The sequence below is a fragment of the Ursus americanus genome, chromosome 28 (assembly GCF_024610735.1).
Source record: "Ursus americanus isolate L20-20 chromosome 28, mUrsAme1.1.p, whole genome shotgun sequence".
Lineage (NCBI taxonomy): Eukaryota > Metazoa > Chordata > Mammalia > Carnivora > Ursidae > Ursus > Ursus americanus.
Window position 1 is genome coordinate 10,461,090 of NC_142154.1, and position 17,821 is coordinate 10,478,910.

General features: G+C 47.2%; 1 protein-coding gene across 3 annotated transcripts in view; it reads left to right on the forward strand.

The window, feature by feature from the left end:
* The window catches only part of SLCO3A1 (solute carrier organic anion transporter family member 3A1), a 297,991-nt gene extending 284,604 nt beyond the window's left edge, over positions 1-13,387 (forward strand). For 2 of the 3 annotated variants that reach the window (XM_045813068.2, XM_087856656.1), the window contains exon 10: positions 3,600-5,017. In XM_045813068.2, coding sequence (XP_045669024.1) covers positions 3,600-3,979 — 380 coding nt within the window. In that variant the 3' untranslated portion in view covers positions 3,980-5,017. Of the gene's footprint in view, positions 1-3,599; positions 5,018-12,700 lie in introns of those variants that run through there. The other variant, XM_045813069.2, reaches the window with a different exon arrangement.
* Positions 13,388-17,821: the final 4,434 nt, after the last annotated feature.

Genomic DNA, 17,821 nt, shown 5'->3' on the forward strand with positions numbered 1-17,821 from the left:
CTTGAAATCCAGGAGAAAAGTTAGCTCGCTTGGCTCTGGGCACCAAAACCGGTTTGCTCACGGGGTTCGTGCAGCTCTTCTCTGGGTCCCACTCTGATCACTACATAATGTGAACCTTAGAAATAAAAGCCCATTATTTTACCAGAAAAAAAAAACAAAAACGGGAGGGGGGCAGTTTATTTGAGAATAACAGAATTGCAGTTCGGGGCATGTAAGCTACAGCAAAACCATAGGCGAGTCCTATCCTAAACAAAGGAGACAGAGGTTACCTTACGGAAGAGGACCTCAGGAGGGGTGTTGAATGAAAGTCCATTGGAGAAAAGCAAGAGTTCAGGGTGATGACAGGTTCTCACTGGCTCAGTTGCCAGGGTGGTCCATTTCTTGTAGGAGATGCAATGGACATCTTTCCCTGTTGGGGTCTGTAATTGACAGACCTTCTAGTTGTATGGCTCCCCTTTTACCGAGGTTTCCCTGCATTAACTTCTACCATTGTAAAGGCGTCTCCCATTGGTATCTGGGGAGGCAGTAGCTCTCAGGGACGGCCCAAGCGCTTTTATGGTCCGCCTGAGTGATAAACAGAATACTGAGTGGCCACATGTGAGAATTACCTGGGGGGAGTTCCCCTGATGGCTGAGTGCTAGAATGACCTCTAATTTGAAAGAGATCCAGTCGGTTCTTCCTCGCTGGTATTCTCTGCATACCTGATAGCCAGAGCTCCCCTTTGAGGACGAATTTTAAGCCACTATAAAGGAGATGAATTAGGTGGAAAAGGCCAATATTCTTTTTTTCAAAATTCTCAAAGGAACCTCATAAAGCTTATACATCAAGTATTAAACCAAGAGTTTATTCTAAACAGTTACCCCAAGTCCCCCGTATAACAGGAATCAGGTAACAAGAGCTCTGGCCATGGGGAAGGACCAGACCTGTGTATAACACCGCATTTGTACCAGCGCTTACCTTGACCCTGGCCAGGGGGGTGGTATTAGCTCCATTTTAACGATCAAGAAACGGAGGCACCAAGAGATAAAGCGACTCCCCGCAAGGCTTTTGACTCCAGTTAAAGGCTCGTTCTTCTCTCTCTTACAAAGGCTCTCCAAAATACGAAAAACTTTTCTGGGCACTTAGCTTTCTAATTTCTGTTCGAAGGCTTTTTCTGACTCCTTCCAGGGCTGCATTTGGTAATGGAGCTTGACAGTATGCAGGATAAAATTGACACGGTTAGCACAAAGAAAGATTCCCTACTTTAACGATAACACAATATTTTTAAAACCCTCGCACAGATACAGATTCGTGAAGGGGTTACATATTGGCATTTTAGAGGGCTATTTTGGTCTGAGCAAGCATTAATGACTCCTTTATATTGCAAATTTCCTCCAATGTGCTCAAGATAAGACCTGATTTGCCCAGTGTGGATTTGCCTGCAACTCTTCCAGCCCCTGGGCACCGGGGAGCGAGGGGCCCCTGTGCTGTCAGTCCCTTTCCATGGAAGAGCTGTTGTCAAAGGTATCGGAGTCTTAGCACCTCATTGCCTGGTGATGGGTGAGCAAGGACAAAGTGACCTCAAGAAAGAGGCGGGAGCTGCCCTTGGGGGCTATCACAAACTCCTAAAATCCAGAGAATCGGTGAATGGATTCAAACAATCCCATCGGGTCATAGGAACAGCCAGATTTGTCTCATTTTCCCCAATCTATCCATTTAAAGTGGCTCCAGATCTCCATTTCTTTACCTAAATACTGTGGAGTGTGACTTAGTTTCTCTGACAGGGTTGTCAGGACCGTTAGCCCAATGGGCTCATGTTCAGTTACATGAAGAAGGACATTTGTTGGAGGGGCTGGGAGAATGCCCCGTGGTTGGCGAGGAAGGCCTTTGGGGCGGAGAATGCTGGGATGAGGACTTTCCCTCCAGCGGGCCCAAGCTGACCCAGACGTTGCAAAGAGGGAGCGGATCGTGCAGGAGTTTGAGCTTGGAGGTTACCTATGGAATCAAGCTGCGTGTGCAGTTTAGTGAGGTTTCAACTAAAATTCCTTCTCTGGAGTTTCTTTCCAGGCTCACAAGGGGCCGAGCTGGGGCGTGCTAAGGCTAGGCTAAGTGCTGAGGTGCCTCGTTAGCCCTGATGGGGTAGTGCAGCCCCCCTCACACCCATTCGGGGCCTGTCATTAAAACTAAGGAGGTGCTGTTTCCCGCAGCAAAGCCTTTTGCCTGCCTGGCTGCCCTCGGAGGGCCCCTCAGAAAGGAGGCACACAGCCTACAGAACATGGGTGTTCTAATTCTGGGGACTGTGAATGGACTTCAGGGGTCCACGAACCCCCTGAAACACGGGTGTCATTTTGCGGGTAGCTGTATTTTCCTGGACTAAGGTTCTGTATCTCATCACATCAGATTCTCAGAGGGACCTTCCTTGAGAAAAAGCGAAACTCTGACACTCCAGGGCTGGCCCCGGAAACACAGTCCGGATTGCAGTCTACCCCAGCCCTGGGATCTCAGTCTGCTTCCAGTGATCACGTTCTGCTTTTGAGGTCTCTCCCTGGATATGATTGGCACCACATTCTGGCCTTGGGGATCCTTTTTTTTTTTTTTTTGTGAGGCAATTAATTTGTATTAATGAGCCATGCATTGATTTCCCACAGTACAGATGAAATGCTGTGCCCCTCATCAGGGCATGCTTTCACAATGCTGATGACCCAGCCACACACCAAACATTCTAATTTCATTGTTCTCGGATAGAACACCAAGGATGATTTTAAATGTGCAGCCAGGACTGATAACCTTTGAGCTTGGACAAGGGACAGAAACAGATGTGAACTAAGGAAACTAGTTTTTATCCCCTCGGCCACTTTTGATTACTGGTTGAAAGCACCTGACATCGTCTATTGTTTTAAAACCAGTTTCCAGCTCAGAATGAAAAGGATTCAATGTCGTGGTAATGTCTGGGGGAAGGGAAGTTGTTAGCATGGATGCAGGTATTTTTCATCTTAAATGATACATGCGTACACATGTATGCACGCATGTTACAAGTTTTTGTGCATGCATGTGCACGCATACACACTGGCCCACGTGTGTGTATATCGACACAGGGTAAAGCGTACTCACGTTCAACCTCTGGTCCCAGCTCCCTCTACTCACACACACAGCCTTAGAAGGGCCGTGCAGGAACACGATACACAGAGTACAATCCCTCCTCGCATTTCCCTCTGGGAGGTTGCGATGCTTCGACACCAAGCAGTGTCCCTTCAGAGAAGACCAGCTTTTGCTTCTCAGCGAAGAATCGTAGCAGCTGTCATTCATTTTGTTTGCGGTGTTCCACGCACCCGTACCTACATGCTTTTCACGGGTTCACTGGGTCAGTCTTCTAAGCAGTCGCAGCAGGAGCAATATGATCCCCATTTTGCAGATGAGAAAACAAAGGCCCAGGGGGCTTAAAAACCATGCACAGGTTTGAACAGAGCTGGGGTGGGACTCCAGTCTTTTCAGCGCCGTGCCATGGAGCCACCCGGTGGGACCCGCTCTCCCGGCGGGGTCCTGTAAGGAGAGCGCGGTGCCCGCGTGCTGGCGGGGAGCAGCCCGAGCACGACCGTGACGTGTTGTTTCCCCTCCCGCAGGCTTCATCCCCCCTCCACTCATCTTCGGGGCTGGCATCGACTCCACCTGCCTGTTCTGGAGCACGTTCTGCGGGGAGCAAGGCGCCTGCGTCCTGTACGACAACGTGGCCTACAGACACCTGTACGTCACCATTGCCATCGTGCTGAAGTCCTCCGCCTTTGTCCTCTACACAACCACGTGGCAGTGCCTGAGGAAAAACTATAAACGCTACATCAAAAACCACGAGGGCGGGCTGAGCACCAGTGAGTTCTTTGCCTCTACTCTGACCCTAGACAATCTGGGGAGGGACCCTGTGCCCGCGAGCCAGACCCATAGGACAAAATTTATCTATAACCTTGAAGATCATGAGTGGTGTGAAAACATGGAGTCTGTTTTATAGTGACGAAAGGAGGTTGAACTCTGTATTAGTAATCAAAGGGTCATTTTTCCTATAAAAAAAAAAGTTTCCAAAAAAAAAAAAAAAACTCAGTACAGAGACACACAGACACACACACACACCACGTACACACAACACGACCTTTGTCCTCTTTCTCAAAATCAGAGCCAGACAGGATTCAGAATAAGGAGAGCATGGGATCGTGTGTCTGACGTCCGACCTGCTGGGGCCCAGAATCTACTCTTTGAAGGCACCTCATGCTTTTTCGGGATGCCGACAGCTGCAAGCAACAGGCACTGCCAAATTCAGGGAACAATGGTGGCCAGCTTGGAGGATGGACATTTCCGGATATACACACACATACAAATTTTTTTAAAAGTCTACTAAACATCACAAGTTGACAACATTGCCAGGATAAGCACTAGGGACACACACCCCGTGCCCCCTCCACGCGAGGGTGGGGAGCGTGCAAGTCGGAGGAGCGGGTGCCCCCTCCTCTAACTTTTGCAATATGGGTCCCTGTGTAGACGACTCACCCAGTCTGCATGTGGTTCAAGGCCCCAGAGTTCTCTCAGCGATGCTAATGGGTGATCCGTGCTGGAGTCTATAATTGGCACCTCTCACCAGCTCCATGTCCATGTTCAAGACTGAGGGCCCAAGGAGGGGAGCCGGGTGTGGGGGAGCCAGCACCTCCCCTCCCCCCTGCAACACCCCCCAGCCCCGCAGAGTGACCTCAGGAAGCAGTGGGCCTCACCTGGCTATGACTGACTTCGCTCAGAGCCGGTGAAACCCACACAGTCCAAGTCATTTGCTTACATTTGCCAAACATTTTGCCATTTTTAAAGAAAAAAAAAACGCAATGCATATGAATTTCAAACTGTTGTATGTATAATCCTCTAATACTATTTTTAACCACTTCTAAAATCCGTGTTAACCCTTCAATCACTAACACAGTTCTCTAGGCTGAGTTTATTATGCTGGTTGCTTTTTCCTTTCCTTTTTTTAATGCACCAAAAATATAATGTGATTCAAGGGATGCAATTAATCTATTGTAATTTTTTTTATCGTTTTATCCTCATTCGGATATTCTGCGAAAACAAGAATATACCATGTGCTACGAGAAGGGGAAAAAAAAATGCTTGAGAAAGAGTGTCTATGCAGCCTGCCTTTAAAAGAATCACATTTGAGACAACAGGGGATAATGTGATGAATTGCAAATTCGCCTTCTGGCTTTCTTCCCCATGAGTCAGTGATCACTGTCACGGGAAGCCCTTTTACACTCATGCTTCACATTGCGAGAGGCGTTCTTTTCAGCCCGTGGAGGAGACATACTTAGATGGGGGTTGTATGGATGGGTGCTGTGCTTCTGGGGATAGGCAAGAGAAGGAACGGTTCCCTAGCACGAGCTGTCAAGCAGTTTGTGGGGTCTGTGATGGTGAATAGACCCACAGGGTCACGGAAGCTACCGCATGTCCGATGCATTAAAATGTCCCTGTGTTTAGGGTCGGTCGTGAACAAAGAGGCCTCGGTCTGTGTTTTGAAAGTGGCTAACCCTCGAGCAGCTAGCAGGCAAACCTCATTGTTCGGAAGGAGAATCGTGGGAGCAGCTCTTGGAGTCCACAGCCTCAGCCTCATAAGGCCATTCCTGTAAGGGCACAGAGCGTATGGGAGAGCCCGCACACGCACACACGTGGCCCTGTAAACATTCCTTTCGTGTTTCCTCAGTGCCCTCGGTCCAGGCCACTCGTGGCCCCAAGAAGGAGCTCAAGGGTTGTTGATTGGTTTGCCTTTTCACCTGAGACACAGACGTGCAGTTCCCCTGGAGGGCAACAAAAGAATCAGGAATGAAAAGAGTGGGGAGAAGAACAGGCCGTTGTGCCAAATGTCTCACACACACTGTTAATGGGGCAGTTTGAGCGACAGCCCTAAACTAGAGAAAGCCCCACCAAGCAAGGACGACTCAAAGAGAAGCTGGTGTCGTGGTGCGGGGCCACTGTGGTCAGCTGCCTGGGACAGGATGCTTCCAAAACCACCCTTCTGTTTACTTTTAGTCCGTCCTTGTCCGTGAACATGGGGACACTCATCAGTATGTTAACTAGCGAGAGGTGGGATTGTTCTCCAGTTCATGAAATATGTGTGCTCTGTCGCTCCTAAGGCTTTGAAACCGTTCTGTACAGGTTTGGGGTGAGTTTTGTTTTGGAATGTGTTCCTAGCAGGTCACTGCACTCTACGTAGCTCTCCAAACTCCACACACCCACAGGGAGCCCTGCTGTTTTCATGGGGCCATTTGCTTTAAGAAGAAAAAAATTTTTTTGAAAACTCTTTGCATTTTGGATTTTTTTTCCCCCCTAAGATTTTAGGATGAATGAGATGTTGAGATGAAAAAGGAAAACACCTCCAGGGCTCAGTTGTGTCAACTGGGTATGAACCCCGCTGGCCCCCATTGCAAGATGGCTGCGAAGTGCGGTGTGTCACCTTTTAGGGTTTTAATGTCTCTCCTACTACAGAACCGAAAACCTAGTCTGGTGTTAGTTTTCCTTTTGTGCTACAAAGAACCATTGTACGTACGGTGTTAGGTCCAGTTCCTTGGTTATTTGTTTGGTTTTGAGTGGTATTTTGAATGAAAGGATTTCCTGGCAAGAGCTCCATCGGACTTAGAGAAACCAAAACTGTGTAAGGGCTAGAATAAGCCTAGAAGGTGAACACCGAGCTTCTCTCTCTCCTGCTCCAAACTCCTCCACCATCCCGGTCAAACGTGCCCAGAGATGGGTGAAAAAGTCTCTCTTTGCTGCAACTCGTGACAGAATTTTGTAATTCCGACACGTAGAGCAAGAAGTTTTTTGGCCGATATTATTCCTGCATGTGAAGTAAACACATTTTGTCAAAGTAGATGTCTCTCTGGGAGGTGGAGTTTGCTGGGCGCTGTCGAGGAAGGCCAGCAGCCTTGCCCCCTCCTTCACGCCTCCCCAGAGGAAGGCTGGGAAGCGTCAGGGCACCCTGGGGACATCGCCACTCCAGAAGGCCACCGCACGTGGGCCTTCCTCACAGCTAATGAAGGGGCATGAGAGGCCTTCTCTCTCAGTCCCCCTCCCAAGGAGTCTGCTAGGAGTGCTTAGCAGGCAAAATAATAAGGGGAAGCCAAGAGCTTCTAAGGAATCCTTTGACAGACTTGTTAACGTCTTCCAAGCAGGAAGGAGTGTGCTTCTCCATAAAACTCACTTCTTTCTCACCACCTTACAGAATAGCTTCCTCTAGAGATGATTATTTTTTTTAAGTTAGGCCTATACATTTTTCAAGTAGTGTGTCTACATTTAAATCCCTGACTTAATCCACTTCCCCATCTTCAGAGATGACCTCGGGCTTCCCCTCACTCAGGCATGGCCAGATTTCCCATCCCTTCCCCATGGAAAGCTGCCACTCCTGAACACCACAGCACGGAGGCTTTCCTCACAGCTAATGAAGGAGCAAGAGGGTTCCTCTAAGGTGACCTGCAGAAACATTCCATATGGGGGCAACCGGCCAGTCCCTGGGAATGACCACCCTACCACCCTGGAGGCATTTTCTCTGGAAAAAGAGTCGACCATGGTCGCTAATGGATTATCTTCCTCACTTCTAGAGCAGGTCATTCACTGAGGAACACGTGAAATGGAGGGAAAAAATTACACACACACACACACGTTCACGGAGAAACCCTCTGAGGAAAAGTAGTTGTTGCCTTCCAGGAGCCTGCAAGGCCGGTTTTCCACCCAGTCAGCCTGCCAGACCTGTACTGTAAGCGCTCCTCGGCAGCGTTAAGCGGTAACGGGCAGTGTGGAGAAATCCCACGGTCAAGAGCAGAGGGAGAACGGGGACGGGATACACTTCCATTACAGTTTGGCGGAGTTCCAGCCCAGTGCTGTTTGTGTATCTGGCTTGGTTTGGTTTAGATGAAGAGAGAAAACCAGGCCAGCAGTTTTTCAGCCCCGCCGAGAAAATTTGCTGTCTTGTGCTATTCTTATCTGCCCATTTCGATGGCTCAGGAGAAAGTTCCAGACACACAGTAGGGGCTTGATTGCTGAGCTCATGCTGCTGCCCTCTCTCCCTCAGCCTCCTCTCAGTCATGAGCTGTGTTTCCCTTTACGTTAGAATACAGGTCAAATACATAAGAGGTGCCACGTTTTCCAAGAGAAGGTGCTGGTGAAAAAATTAAGTTCAGCCTGGAAAATTAGTGTGGAACATCAACACCATCCTTATCTTCCTCCCTCTGCCCTTCCTCCTTGTTCATTATACCATCACTTCCAACTCAGTCCGCATTCTTGAGTTCTGAGCAGGTGCGAGGACCTAATCTCTTGGAGCAACAGGCCCTACATGATAGCCTTCAGACCCCGTTCCCCTGGGGGATTATAGTTGCTCATGAATAAATTCGTAAAACGGAAGGATTCCTAACCAGTAGAATATGCAAGATATTTTTTTTTCAGATGCCTCTTACAGGGCCTGTTGCCCAGGGTAACACGTGGAAACGACCCTGCCTGCCCACAGCCACCCCCCCCCACCTCCCCTTTCTCACATTTGTAGGTGATCGCAGAGTGCTTGGTCATCGTGGCAGGAAGGACAGGAGTTAAGAGGCCTAAAATGGGAAATTTGAAAAAGCAAAGAGTCTCCTGTACCTCAGATATCTGTGACTGTTTTGAAGACAGGGGCAGAAGTCCTGCCTCTCAGAGACCATCCCATGGTAGCACGATTTCCCTTTGCAGGGTTAGTGTCATCCGGGGATAGATTGTATGAGCTTCATAATCTCTAAACATGTATTTATTCATTCATTCCTTTATTAAGATTCTGGCAGTATACCAGGCCCCGGACCAGCTACAAAGATGGAAAAGACATGGTTCCCTCCTCTAAGAGCTCACAGTTCCATGAGCCAGACAGACCTGAACACAAACAAAATCAATAGAATAATAATCCCGGCTCTGACTGCGCCCAAGGAGGGCTGATTCATGGTGGTGGGAAGTTCGGCCTCCTGGCATCGAGAATCAGGAAGGTTTCAGAGAGAGAGAATGAGAGAGAGGGAGGCGTGGTCTAGAACCAAGAGCTAAACAGCGTGGTCTAGAACCAAGAGCTAAACAGCGTGGTCTAGAACCAAGAGCTAAACAGCGTGGTCTAGAACCAAGAGCTAAACAGCGTGGTCTAGAACCAAGAGCTAAACAGCGTGGTCTAGAACCAAGAGCTAAGAGCTAAACAGCGTGGTCTAGAACCAAGAGCTAAAGAGCATGGTCTAGAACCAAGAGCTAAACAGCGTGGTCTAGAACCAAGAGCTAAACAGCGTGGTCTAGAACCAAGAGCTAAACAGCGTGGTCTAGAACCAAGAGCTAAACAGCGTGGTCTAGAACCAAGAGCTAAGAGCTAAAGAGCGTGGTCTAGAACCAAGAGCTAAACAGCGTGGTCTAGAACCAAGAGCTAAACAGCGTGGTCTAGAACCAAGAGCTAAACAGCGTGGTCTAGAACCAAGAGCTAAAGAGCAGGGGGTGTCTGCCAGAGAGATGGGGGAGGTCACCTCTCCTGAGAGGACCACCAGAACAAGTTGACACACTTTATGTAAAGGGCTAGGTGGTAAACACTTTAAGGCTTCAAGGGCCATGCGGTGTCTGTCCCAACCACTCAACTCTGTTGTCACGTAAGAGCAGCGCATGTATAAACAAATGCATGGGCTGTGTTCCAATAAAGCTTTATTTACAAAGACAGTGACCGAGGGCAGTAGTGTGCCGAGGTCTGAAGCAGCACCGCATGTTTGGGGGAAGGGGGGCTCTAGCGGCCGAGGCCGCTCTAGCATGGGCCAAGTGGGTCCTGCAGCCAGGTGTCCGTCAGCCCTGACGTTACTGCCCACAGGAATCTAATGCAGGTATCCCATTTTCCAGGAATGAGGTAAGTACCCCATGACTGGCAGGGTTTACAGTTGAAGGCAACATCATCTCTCTCTGTAGGGGAATTTGAGCTACAGCCCCTTCCAGCTGATACTCCATAGTTCTACTGCGGTAATTGTCCTGTTTTCTTATGTGATGAAAGGGGAATGGGAGGAGGAAATATAGGAATGAGTTTAAAAAAAAAAGTGAATCCAAATAGTATTTCACATCCCTTCCCACCAACACAAAATGTTGGCACTGTAAAGCTAAAAGGTGGAATAATTGGTAAACACTAATAATAACTAATAATAATAGTAGCTAACCTTTACCAACCAGCTTCTTACACATATTAGCTCATTTAATCCCCATGAGAGGCAGGAACGGTTATTAGCATCAGTGTACGACAGAGGAAAATGAGGCAGGGAAGGCTTCCAGAATCAGCTCAAGGCCATGAAGCAGAGTTGGGATTCAAACCCAAGTTTGTGGATCCAAAGCCCATGATCTTAGGTTTATGGGTACCCCCTGTCTACTGAGCAAGACGTGAGACACCCGTCTCCACCCATAGAGACTGCCTCTTCAGGAAGACTCCAGCTCACATGGACTGTGGGTCCTACCCACTCTCACGCGCCCCCTAATATAACCACCAGGACACCACGACAGCTGTCTTCTGGGGACTTCTGTTCTTTCTGTGTTTTTCCCCATCTTAACCACAGAGCCCAGTGATCAATTTCTATGGGGTGTTCTGCCAGAAGCGGACAGGTAACAGGAAACGGGAGACTCCTCCACTCTAATACATTCTGACACACCAGGGAGGCATTTCTCAGTGCTGGTCATCAACCCCAGTGGGGACACCCCAGACACCTTTCCCACCAGGCACCGCCACGGTCCTCAGCATCAACCTCAGGATTCTGGCTCCGGCCCAGGCCCTTCAGACACACCGACTCTGGTCACTGGTTGGATAGGTCTTACTCTATTATCAGATACCAGGCTTTTAGGAACAAACTTTCTAGATGTTTCTATTTTTGCATTAATGACTCAGGCCAACAATCAGTAGTTGATGATCAGCATAAATTCTGAATATTTTTCCATAAGGTAAAGTGATTGTGTTCTTCTGCTATGAACAAATGGAACGGTAAATTTCCTGGAGACTTATTCTGTAGGTTGCCATTTTGCCATTAAATCCCCCAAAATAATGTTTTTCTTCAATTCATGCTAACTTAATAGAAGATAGCTCTCACGGTGGTATGCTTTGTCAAAACCGTTCCCTTTTATAATCTAAGGACATAAAATGAATCAGAAGTACGCAATGTAGGAGGTTGCATTACAGAAGGAACCCAACTAACACATAGATTAGTCCAGCACCTCAAAGGAGGAAGGGGCTGGGGAGCTCCCATGTAAAAGCCCACTGCCCACATGTCAGGTGTCATAAGGCACGGTCCCAGCTAACGCCCCCAGCAGCTTTATACCAGGTAAAGGTAAGTCTAATTTTTTCCACTTTTACAGATCAGGAAACTAAGGTTCAATAAACCCAAGGCTCCCAAGGTCACACAGCTAGTTAGAAAGTCTACCAGGAGCCACTGCCAGGTCTGACTCCTGAACCACTGCTCTTTCTACTATACCACATCTCCACCAACGCGACAACACAGCTCTGCATCTTAGGAAGCTCCGATGAGGCCAGCGGGGCATCTACTCGCGGGAAAACCCCCACAGAACTCTATATTTCATAGAGAAATGAGCCAAGAGCCGGAGGTGAGACCTCTGCAAAATTTTGCCCAGAGGCACGGGCATCTAAAATGAATAAAACTTTTTCACCTTAATATTTAAACATTAGAGACCTTGAAACACACTCTTTGTTCATTCCTCCACCGCAGCCACATCAGTAGAGAAGTGTTCTGTCCGCTCATCGTCCTCTGTCTTATTCATTCTCTGCACAAGAACCAACTTCACCTCTTGCCTCTGTCCTACCCTCTCCAATTCCCCGTTCCCCAGGCTTTCAGTGGACCCCCGCTTCCCCCACCCTGCCAAGAGGAAGGATGCTTCAAACTGCTCCGAACACATGGGCTGCCTTCGATAAGCCAGATCTCAGCTGCAAAATCCTGAGGAAAAGAGTGACATTTCCCCACTGTCACCTTTCTACCACTGGGTCCGAATCTAAAGAGGACAAGTAAATGAGCAGGGACTCGTATGGCCCCACTGTGCCTATCACTGAATAGCAGGGTCGCACGTCCCGCTCAACGAGACCTATGCAGCTTGTAAATCATCCCAGGGACTAGCTGAGGTTTTAATGCCTTTTAAATGCAGCCACAGCATCTACTTTGGGAGTGTGGCATAGGCTTAAAAAACCTGCTCCGGTGAGGAGATTGTTTGACTCAGCGTGGGTGCCTGTGGCTGGAAAGAAAGCAAAGTGTCCAGGATGCTGGAGGAGAAAGCATGACATCATGACACGGGCGGGTGTTCTCTCGTGCTCAGCCACATCTTCAACAGGGATTGCAGTGACACTTGGAGTCCCAGAACACAAGGCCTGTCACTGGTGATTTCTATAAGATGAGGACAAGCTAATGCATTCCCATAGAAGAAACGTCTAGTTGAATGATGGTATAGATACATAGATAAATATACTTCTCAGAAAGATGTGGGCTTCACAAAGGTCTCTGGGCTCGAAATCTAGCTTCTTGGGGTTACATGGAGCAGAACCCAGTATTTCCTTGCATGACTTTCGCTCTTGTCCATTCCGCTGGAAAGGCCTGGTGGTATTATATAAGCCTTTAAAAAAAAAAAAAAATAGTAGGAAAACCAAAAAAGACCGATCTTTTTTTCCTCTTGGCTCTTCTTCCTCCTCCCTTTTTAGGCACAGAGTACCAAGACATTGAGACTGAGAAAACCTGCCCCGAGTCACATTCACCTTCAGAAGACTCCTTTGTGAGAAGCTGAGGGCCTGGCCCTCATCCTCCTCTTCCAGAGAACAGTCCGCCACTATCCACAGACCTCGCAGGCCTGACTTAGCGTGCTCTGCCCTACCCAAGAACCCAAGGGTCCCTGTGTGGATTATCCGGCCCGTGTGTGATCCTTTGAGGCCCCAGGCACAGGCCTGTGATAAGGACCTAGGAGGTGTCTGTGGTCAGGAGTCCTCCAAACCCTTGCAGTAGGCAACTTTCCTGGGTTGCTTAAGAGTAATGTTGACCAGGTGTGCAAATTCCCTTTGGCCCATCCCTCCCTTGGCTCCTGTGGGGATGTCCTGCTGACATGCTTTAGAAACCTCCCCTCTCCAGAATGCTTCTCTGACAGAGGGCTCCAGCAGCTCTTCCAAAAGCAGCCGAGGCTGGATTACAATGGGGTGGGGGTTGGGTGGGTGGTAAAAATGACCCTGTTTCACAGAAGGGACGGGATAAAAAAGCACATACTCAATAGATTTTGAGTGTGGTATTCTGTATTTTTGCAGCTTATATTTTCCAGATGAGCAGTTTAGAAATATGTGATGTAAAGTACATACTGTACATTTGCTGAAAATTATATTAAAAGCACTATTTTAATTCTTTCTCTGTCTCATGCTGTAATCTCTATTATCTTTTTCTCTTGTGTTTTGGGGTAGAATGGTCTTAAAAGATTCTTCGGGGGAGTGTTTCTGGCTGTAGATGTTCTATATTTGGGGACTTTGAGTCATTCAAAAGAGCATGGGCTTTGGAGCCAAAATAGTTCCTGGTTTCAAATCCTCACCCCAGCGCTTGATACTGATGTGGCATCGAGCAAGTGAGCAGACTCCGCCGAGCCTCAATTTTATCATTTTTTAATTGGAATACTGACATCTGCTTTATACGGTTGTGGTAAGATGTAAATGAGGTCACGTGTGGAAGCACCAAGCTCCAGCACAGAACGGCCACTTGGTAAATGGGAATTATTCATTGCCACCCCAACTCTGGCTGGAGTGAGGTGCTCCATTGCCCTGACGCAGCTCCTATTGCTACATTTTCTGGTCCTGCACTGTCACTGTCTGGTTTTCCTTTCTGATTCTCCTGCTGGGAGAGCAGGCCATGGCCTCCTTTCAGGGTTGACCCACTAGTATCTGGTAGATGCTCAGTATACAGATGAGTGAATGAATAACAAACAGTCTCAGATGCATCAGCCTGGGGGGCTTTGACTTCTGTCCCACCCTGCAGAGGCAACAGCAGGATTTGCCTTCCCTCCTCTATGTCTACAGACAGCCCCCACCACCACCACCAGTGTCACTCCGTGGATGGGGCTCCAGTTGTCTTCCTAGTCCTTGCCAGGCATCTTCATGATTGGCTACTTTCATCTCCACCATCCTGAGTCCACTGGCTGGACTCCTATCACGTATGGACAGGTTGGCCAGGTTGATGCCAGCCACCGACATGCATCATACATTCATTACACTGCTGGCCAGACTGGAGCGGCAGAAATTGGTGTTTGCACTCTGTCTTCTGGACAAGAGATCTAGGATGGCCCCACTCTTCTTATGGGGCTAGCCCTGGTAACTGACCCACTTTCTTCACATCCCCTTCCAGCCTGGATCTTGCCCTAGGCAGCCTCATCCCTTATAGGTGAGCTCACCTGAAATCAAAGCTTGTCAAGCTAATGTTACTGGAAGACTTCACTCACCTCATCCCTAGCATTGTCTTTTGGCTTGGGAGTCAATGGACTCATGAAAGGGTATGCTTGGGCGAGTTACCTTCTCTGAGGCCCGATTACCCGGCACACTGGTGCCTCGAGGACTCTTTTTTAGCCTAGCCCTGCCATTTATGTGATATTTATTGTTTGCAAGGCAACATGATTTATTCTCTCTGGCATAAAGATCCCAAGAAAATGCAATCTTAACATTCTCCTTCCTGACGCAGAAAGATGCTGAAGCAGCTGAAAAATTGGTTAGTGTTTCCTCCCGGGAGCGGGGCTTCATTTGCACTGGAAATTCAGTGGGAGGCAGAAGGAAGGAAGGAAGGGCTATTACTTTTGGTGTTTGTGCTTTCAGTCCAAAATTTCGCATTTGTGCTGCATCTGTGGCCCAATTTCTTTTCTCTTGCTACCTTTCCTCCCATAAAGGTGGTCAATTTACAGAGAGCTTACTCTCCATCCATTTTATCTTAACCTCACAAAGACCTATTACTGCTTTTTTGGAATCAAGAGATTCATCCTTCCATATATAAGTAGGTCCATAAGAGATCCGGTCACACAGATCGTTCAGCCACCTGAGCGAGAATTGACAGGTTAAACTCCTATCCAGGTCTCAGCAATGTCCTCTCAGACACCACGGCCAACAGGGCTTTGAACTCCATATACAGGTGGTCCATCTTGATCCATATCTGAAAATCCAACTTAACCCTTTTCTCAGTCTTTGTGAAAGGGCTAGTCATGCACCCAAGCATTTGGCTCAACCAAAATAAAAACAGGCTGTTTCTGTGTCCTCAAATGTGGATTCAAAACTACCAGTATACCCACTTTACAAAGAACCTGCTTTTGTTGTTGTTGTTGTTGTTGTTGTTGTTGTTGTTGTTAGGCTTTGCTACTTCAGGAACTGCTGCTACAGAACTATTTCTATAACTCTGCAGAGACATGTCTATAGTTAATGCATAGGGCAGAAATTAACTTTTGCTTTCCAGAATGCACTTTTAAAAGTGTCATAAGCTTCCTGAGTTCCAGTGGTCCCAAGTATGAAATGCACAAATACACATTTATTAGAGGGCTTTTCAGAATGTCCAGAGTGTTTCAATGGGCAATCCCACTTCTCTGCTGTTCCTCATGAAGGAATTAAGGGGTGAAATTAAAAAGGCGATTAACTCAGAGCACAGAGTGACAAAGGCATGAATTCGTTTGACCAGCAACGTAAGAAATAGCCTCAGGAACTCAAATCTGCAGTACGGAAGCCACTGGTCGTCTTTGGAATGGACACATTGCCTATGACGTTCCTCTCCATCCCTTGTCACTGAGAAATGTGCCACATTTGAAATGCCTTCCCAACGCAATGGAAGTGGGAAAGCTTTATGCCCAGCCTAGCAGTGGGCTCCTTTCTTTATCCGGATTCTTAGCTCACCTAATGCCTAGCCTTCCATGTCTTTGGGGTATTCTGTATTGAGGCATCTATATTTTTATACTAAAATCAATGCTTGATATACAGTTAAAAAAGAAAAAAAAAGAAAAAGTGTCCAAAGAAAAGGGTAGTTATTTCAGTTGTTGATAAAATAATCATGGCCCAGGTTTTTAAGTTGTATGCAAATGATTAGACATTACAACGCAATGTGAGAAAGGGAGACATATAGGTCTTGAGCAGGACGTTGGGGATCTGACTTTATTGAAATGTCAGCTGTCCCTGTGAGTATGACCGTTGAATCATATAGCGCTGTCAATCCTTTCTTTGGATGGTAGTGGCAGATCAATCCCCGAAAACTGGAGGCAGCTACTGGGGAGGGGAGCTACAGAACTCAGACCCATCCTGGGGGGAGGACAGGACCAACAAATATTTGCAGGCCCTCACTCTTACTAGGTCCCACCCTCTCCTTCATGGCATCCGAGGCTCCCTGGGAATCTGAGCTCTGGGGAAGAGGGTTAACGGTTCCTCCATGCATTCCATATTTCAAACTGAGGTATGTGAGGTTAAAGTAAGGTCATGATTTTTAACTAGTACGGACAAGACTGTGAGGTCTCCTGTGCACAGTAGGCTCTCCATAGCTGGGAGCAGTAGGAGGACAGGATGGAAAGAGCAGATACCAAGTTTGCCTCTCAGCTCGAGAACTTACAAGCCTTGCCAGGTTACCAAGTAATTCTGAACCTGTCTTTACGTGGCTCGAAGATGGGAAAGTGTCAGCTTGCTTGGCAGAGACATCAGGAGAATTCCATGTATGTGCAGCCCACAGTCAGTCCCAGTGAGACTCAAGAAGTCATGAGTTTCACTGAGAGTTCTTATCCTTGACCATCTAAATACAAACCAGCTTCTATTTACCAATAGTTGCTACCATTTTGCTTTTTGGAAACCCTCTGTCCTACTGGATAGCTGCTCCCTTAATGGCCTCTCAGCCAATTCCTAAATTTTTGAGTCATTTTAGTTATCAAAACAGCTTCACTTCTAGATCCGTCTCCTCAGGTGAGGGAAACAAAAGTAAAAATAAACTATTGGGACTACACCAAATTAAAAAGCTTCTGCACAGCAAAGGAGACCATCAACAAGATGAAAAGGTATCCCACGAATGGGAGAAGATATTTGCAAATGATAGTCCAATAAGAGCTTAATATCCAAAATTATGAAAAACTTGTATAATTTCACATCAACCCCCCTAATAATCCAATTAAAAATGGGCAGAGGACCTGGATAGACATTTTCTCAAGAAGATATACAGATGGCCAACAGACACATGAAAAAAATGCTCAACATCATCAGAGAAACGCAAATCGAAAGCATAATATCACCTCACACCTGTCAGGATGGCTAGCATTAAAAAGAAAATAGCAAGTGTCGACATCAAGTAGAGATACGGAGAAAAAGGAACTCTCGTGCATTGTTGGTGGGAATGTAGATTGGTACAGCTGCTGTGGAAAAGAGTGTGGGGGTTCCTCAAAAAATTGAAAATAGAAATACCATTCACTCTAGTAATTCCACTACTGGGTACTTACCCCCAAATACAAAAACATGAGTTCAAAAAGATATATGCACCCTTATGTGTATTGCAGCATTATTTATAACAGCCAAGATATGAAAGTAACCTAAGTGTCCATCAACAGATGAATGGATAAAGACATGGGGGGGGGGTGATGGAATATTACTCAGCCAGAAAAAAGAATGGAGCTTGCCACTTGCAACAACATGGTGGAAACTAGAGGGTATTATTCTAAGTGAAATTAGAGAAGAATGAATACATGAGTTCACTTATATGCAGAATCTAAAAAAATAAAACAAATCAACTAACACAAAGTAGAAACAGACTCATAAACACAGACAACTGAAGGTTGCCAGATGGGATGGGGCAGG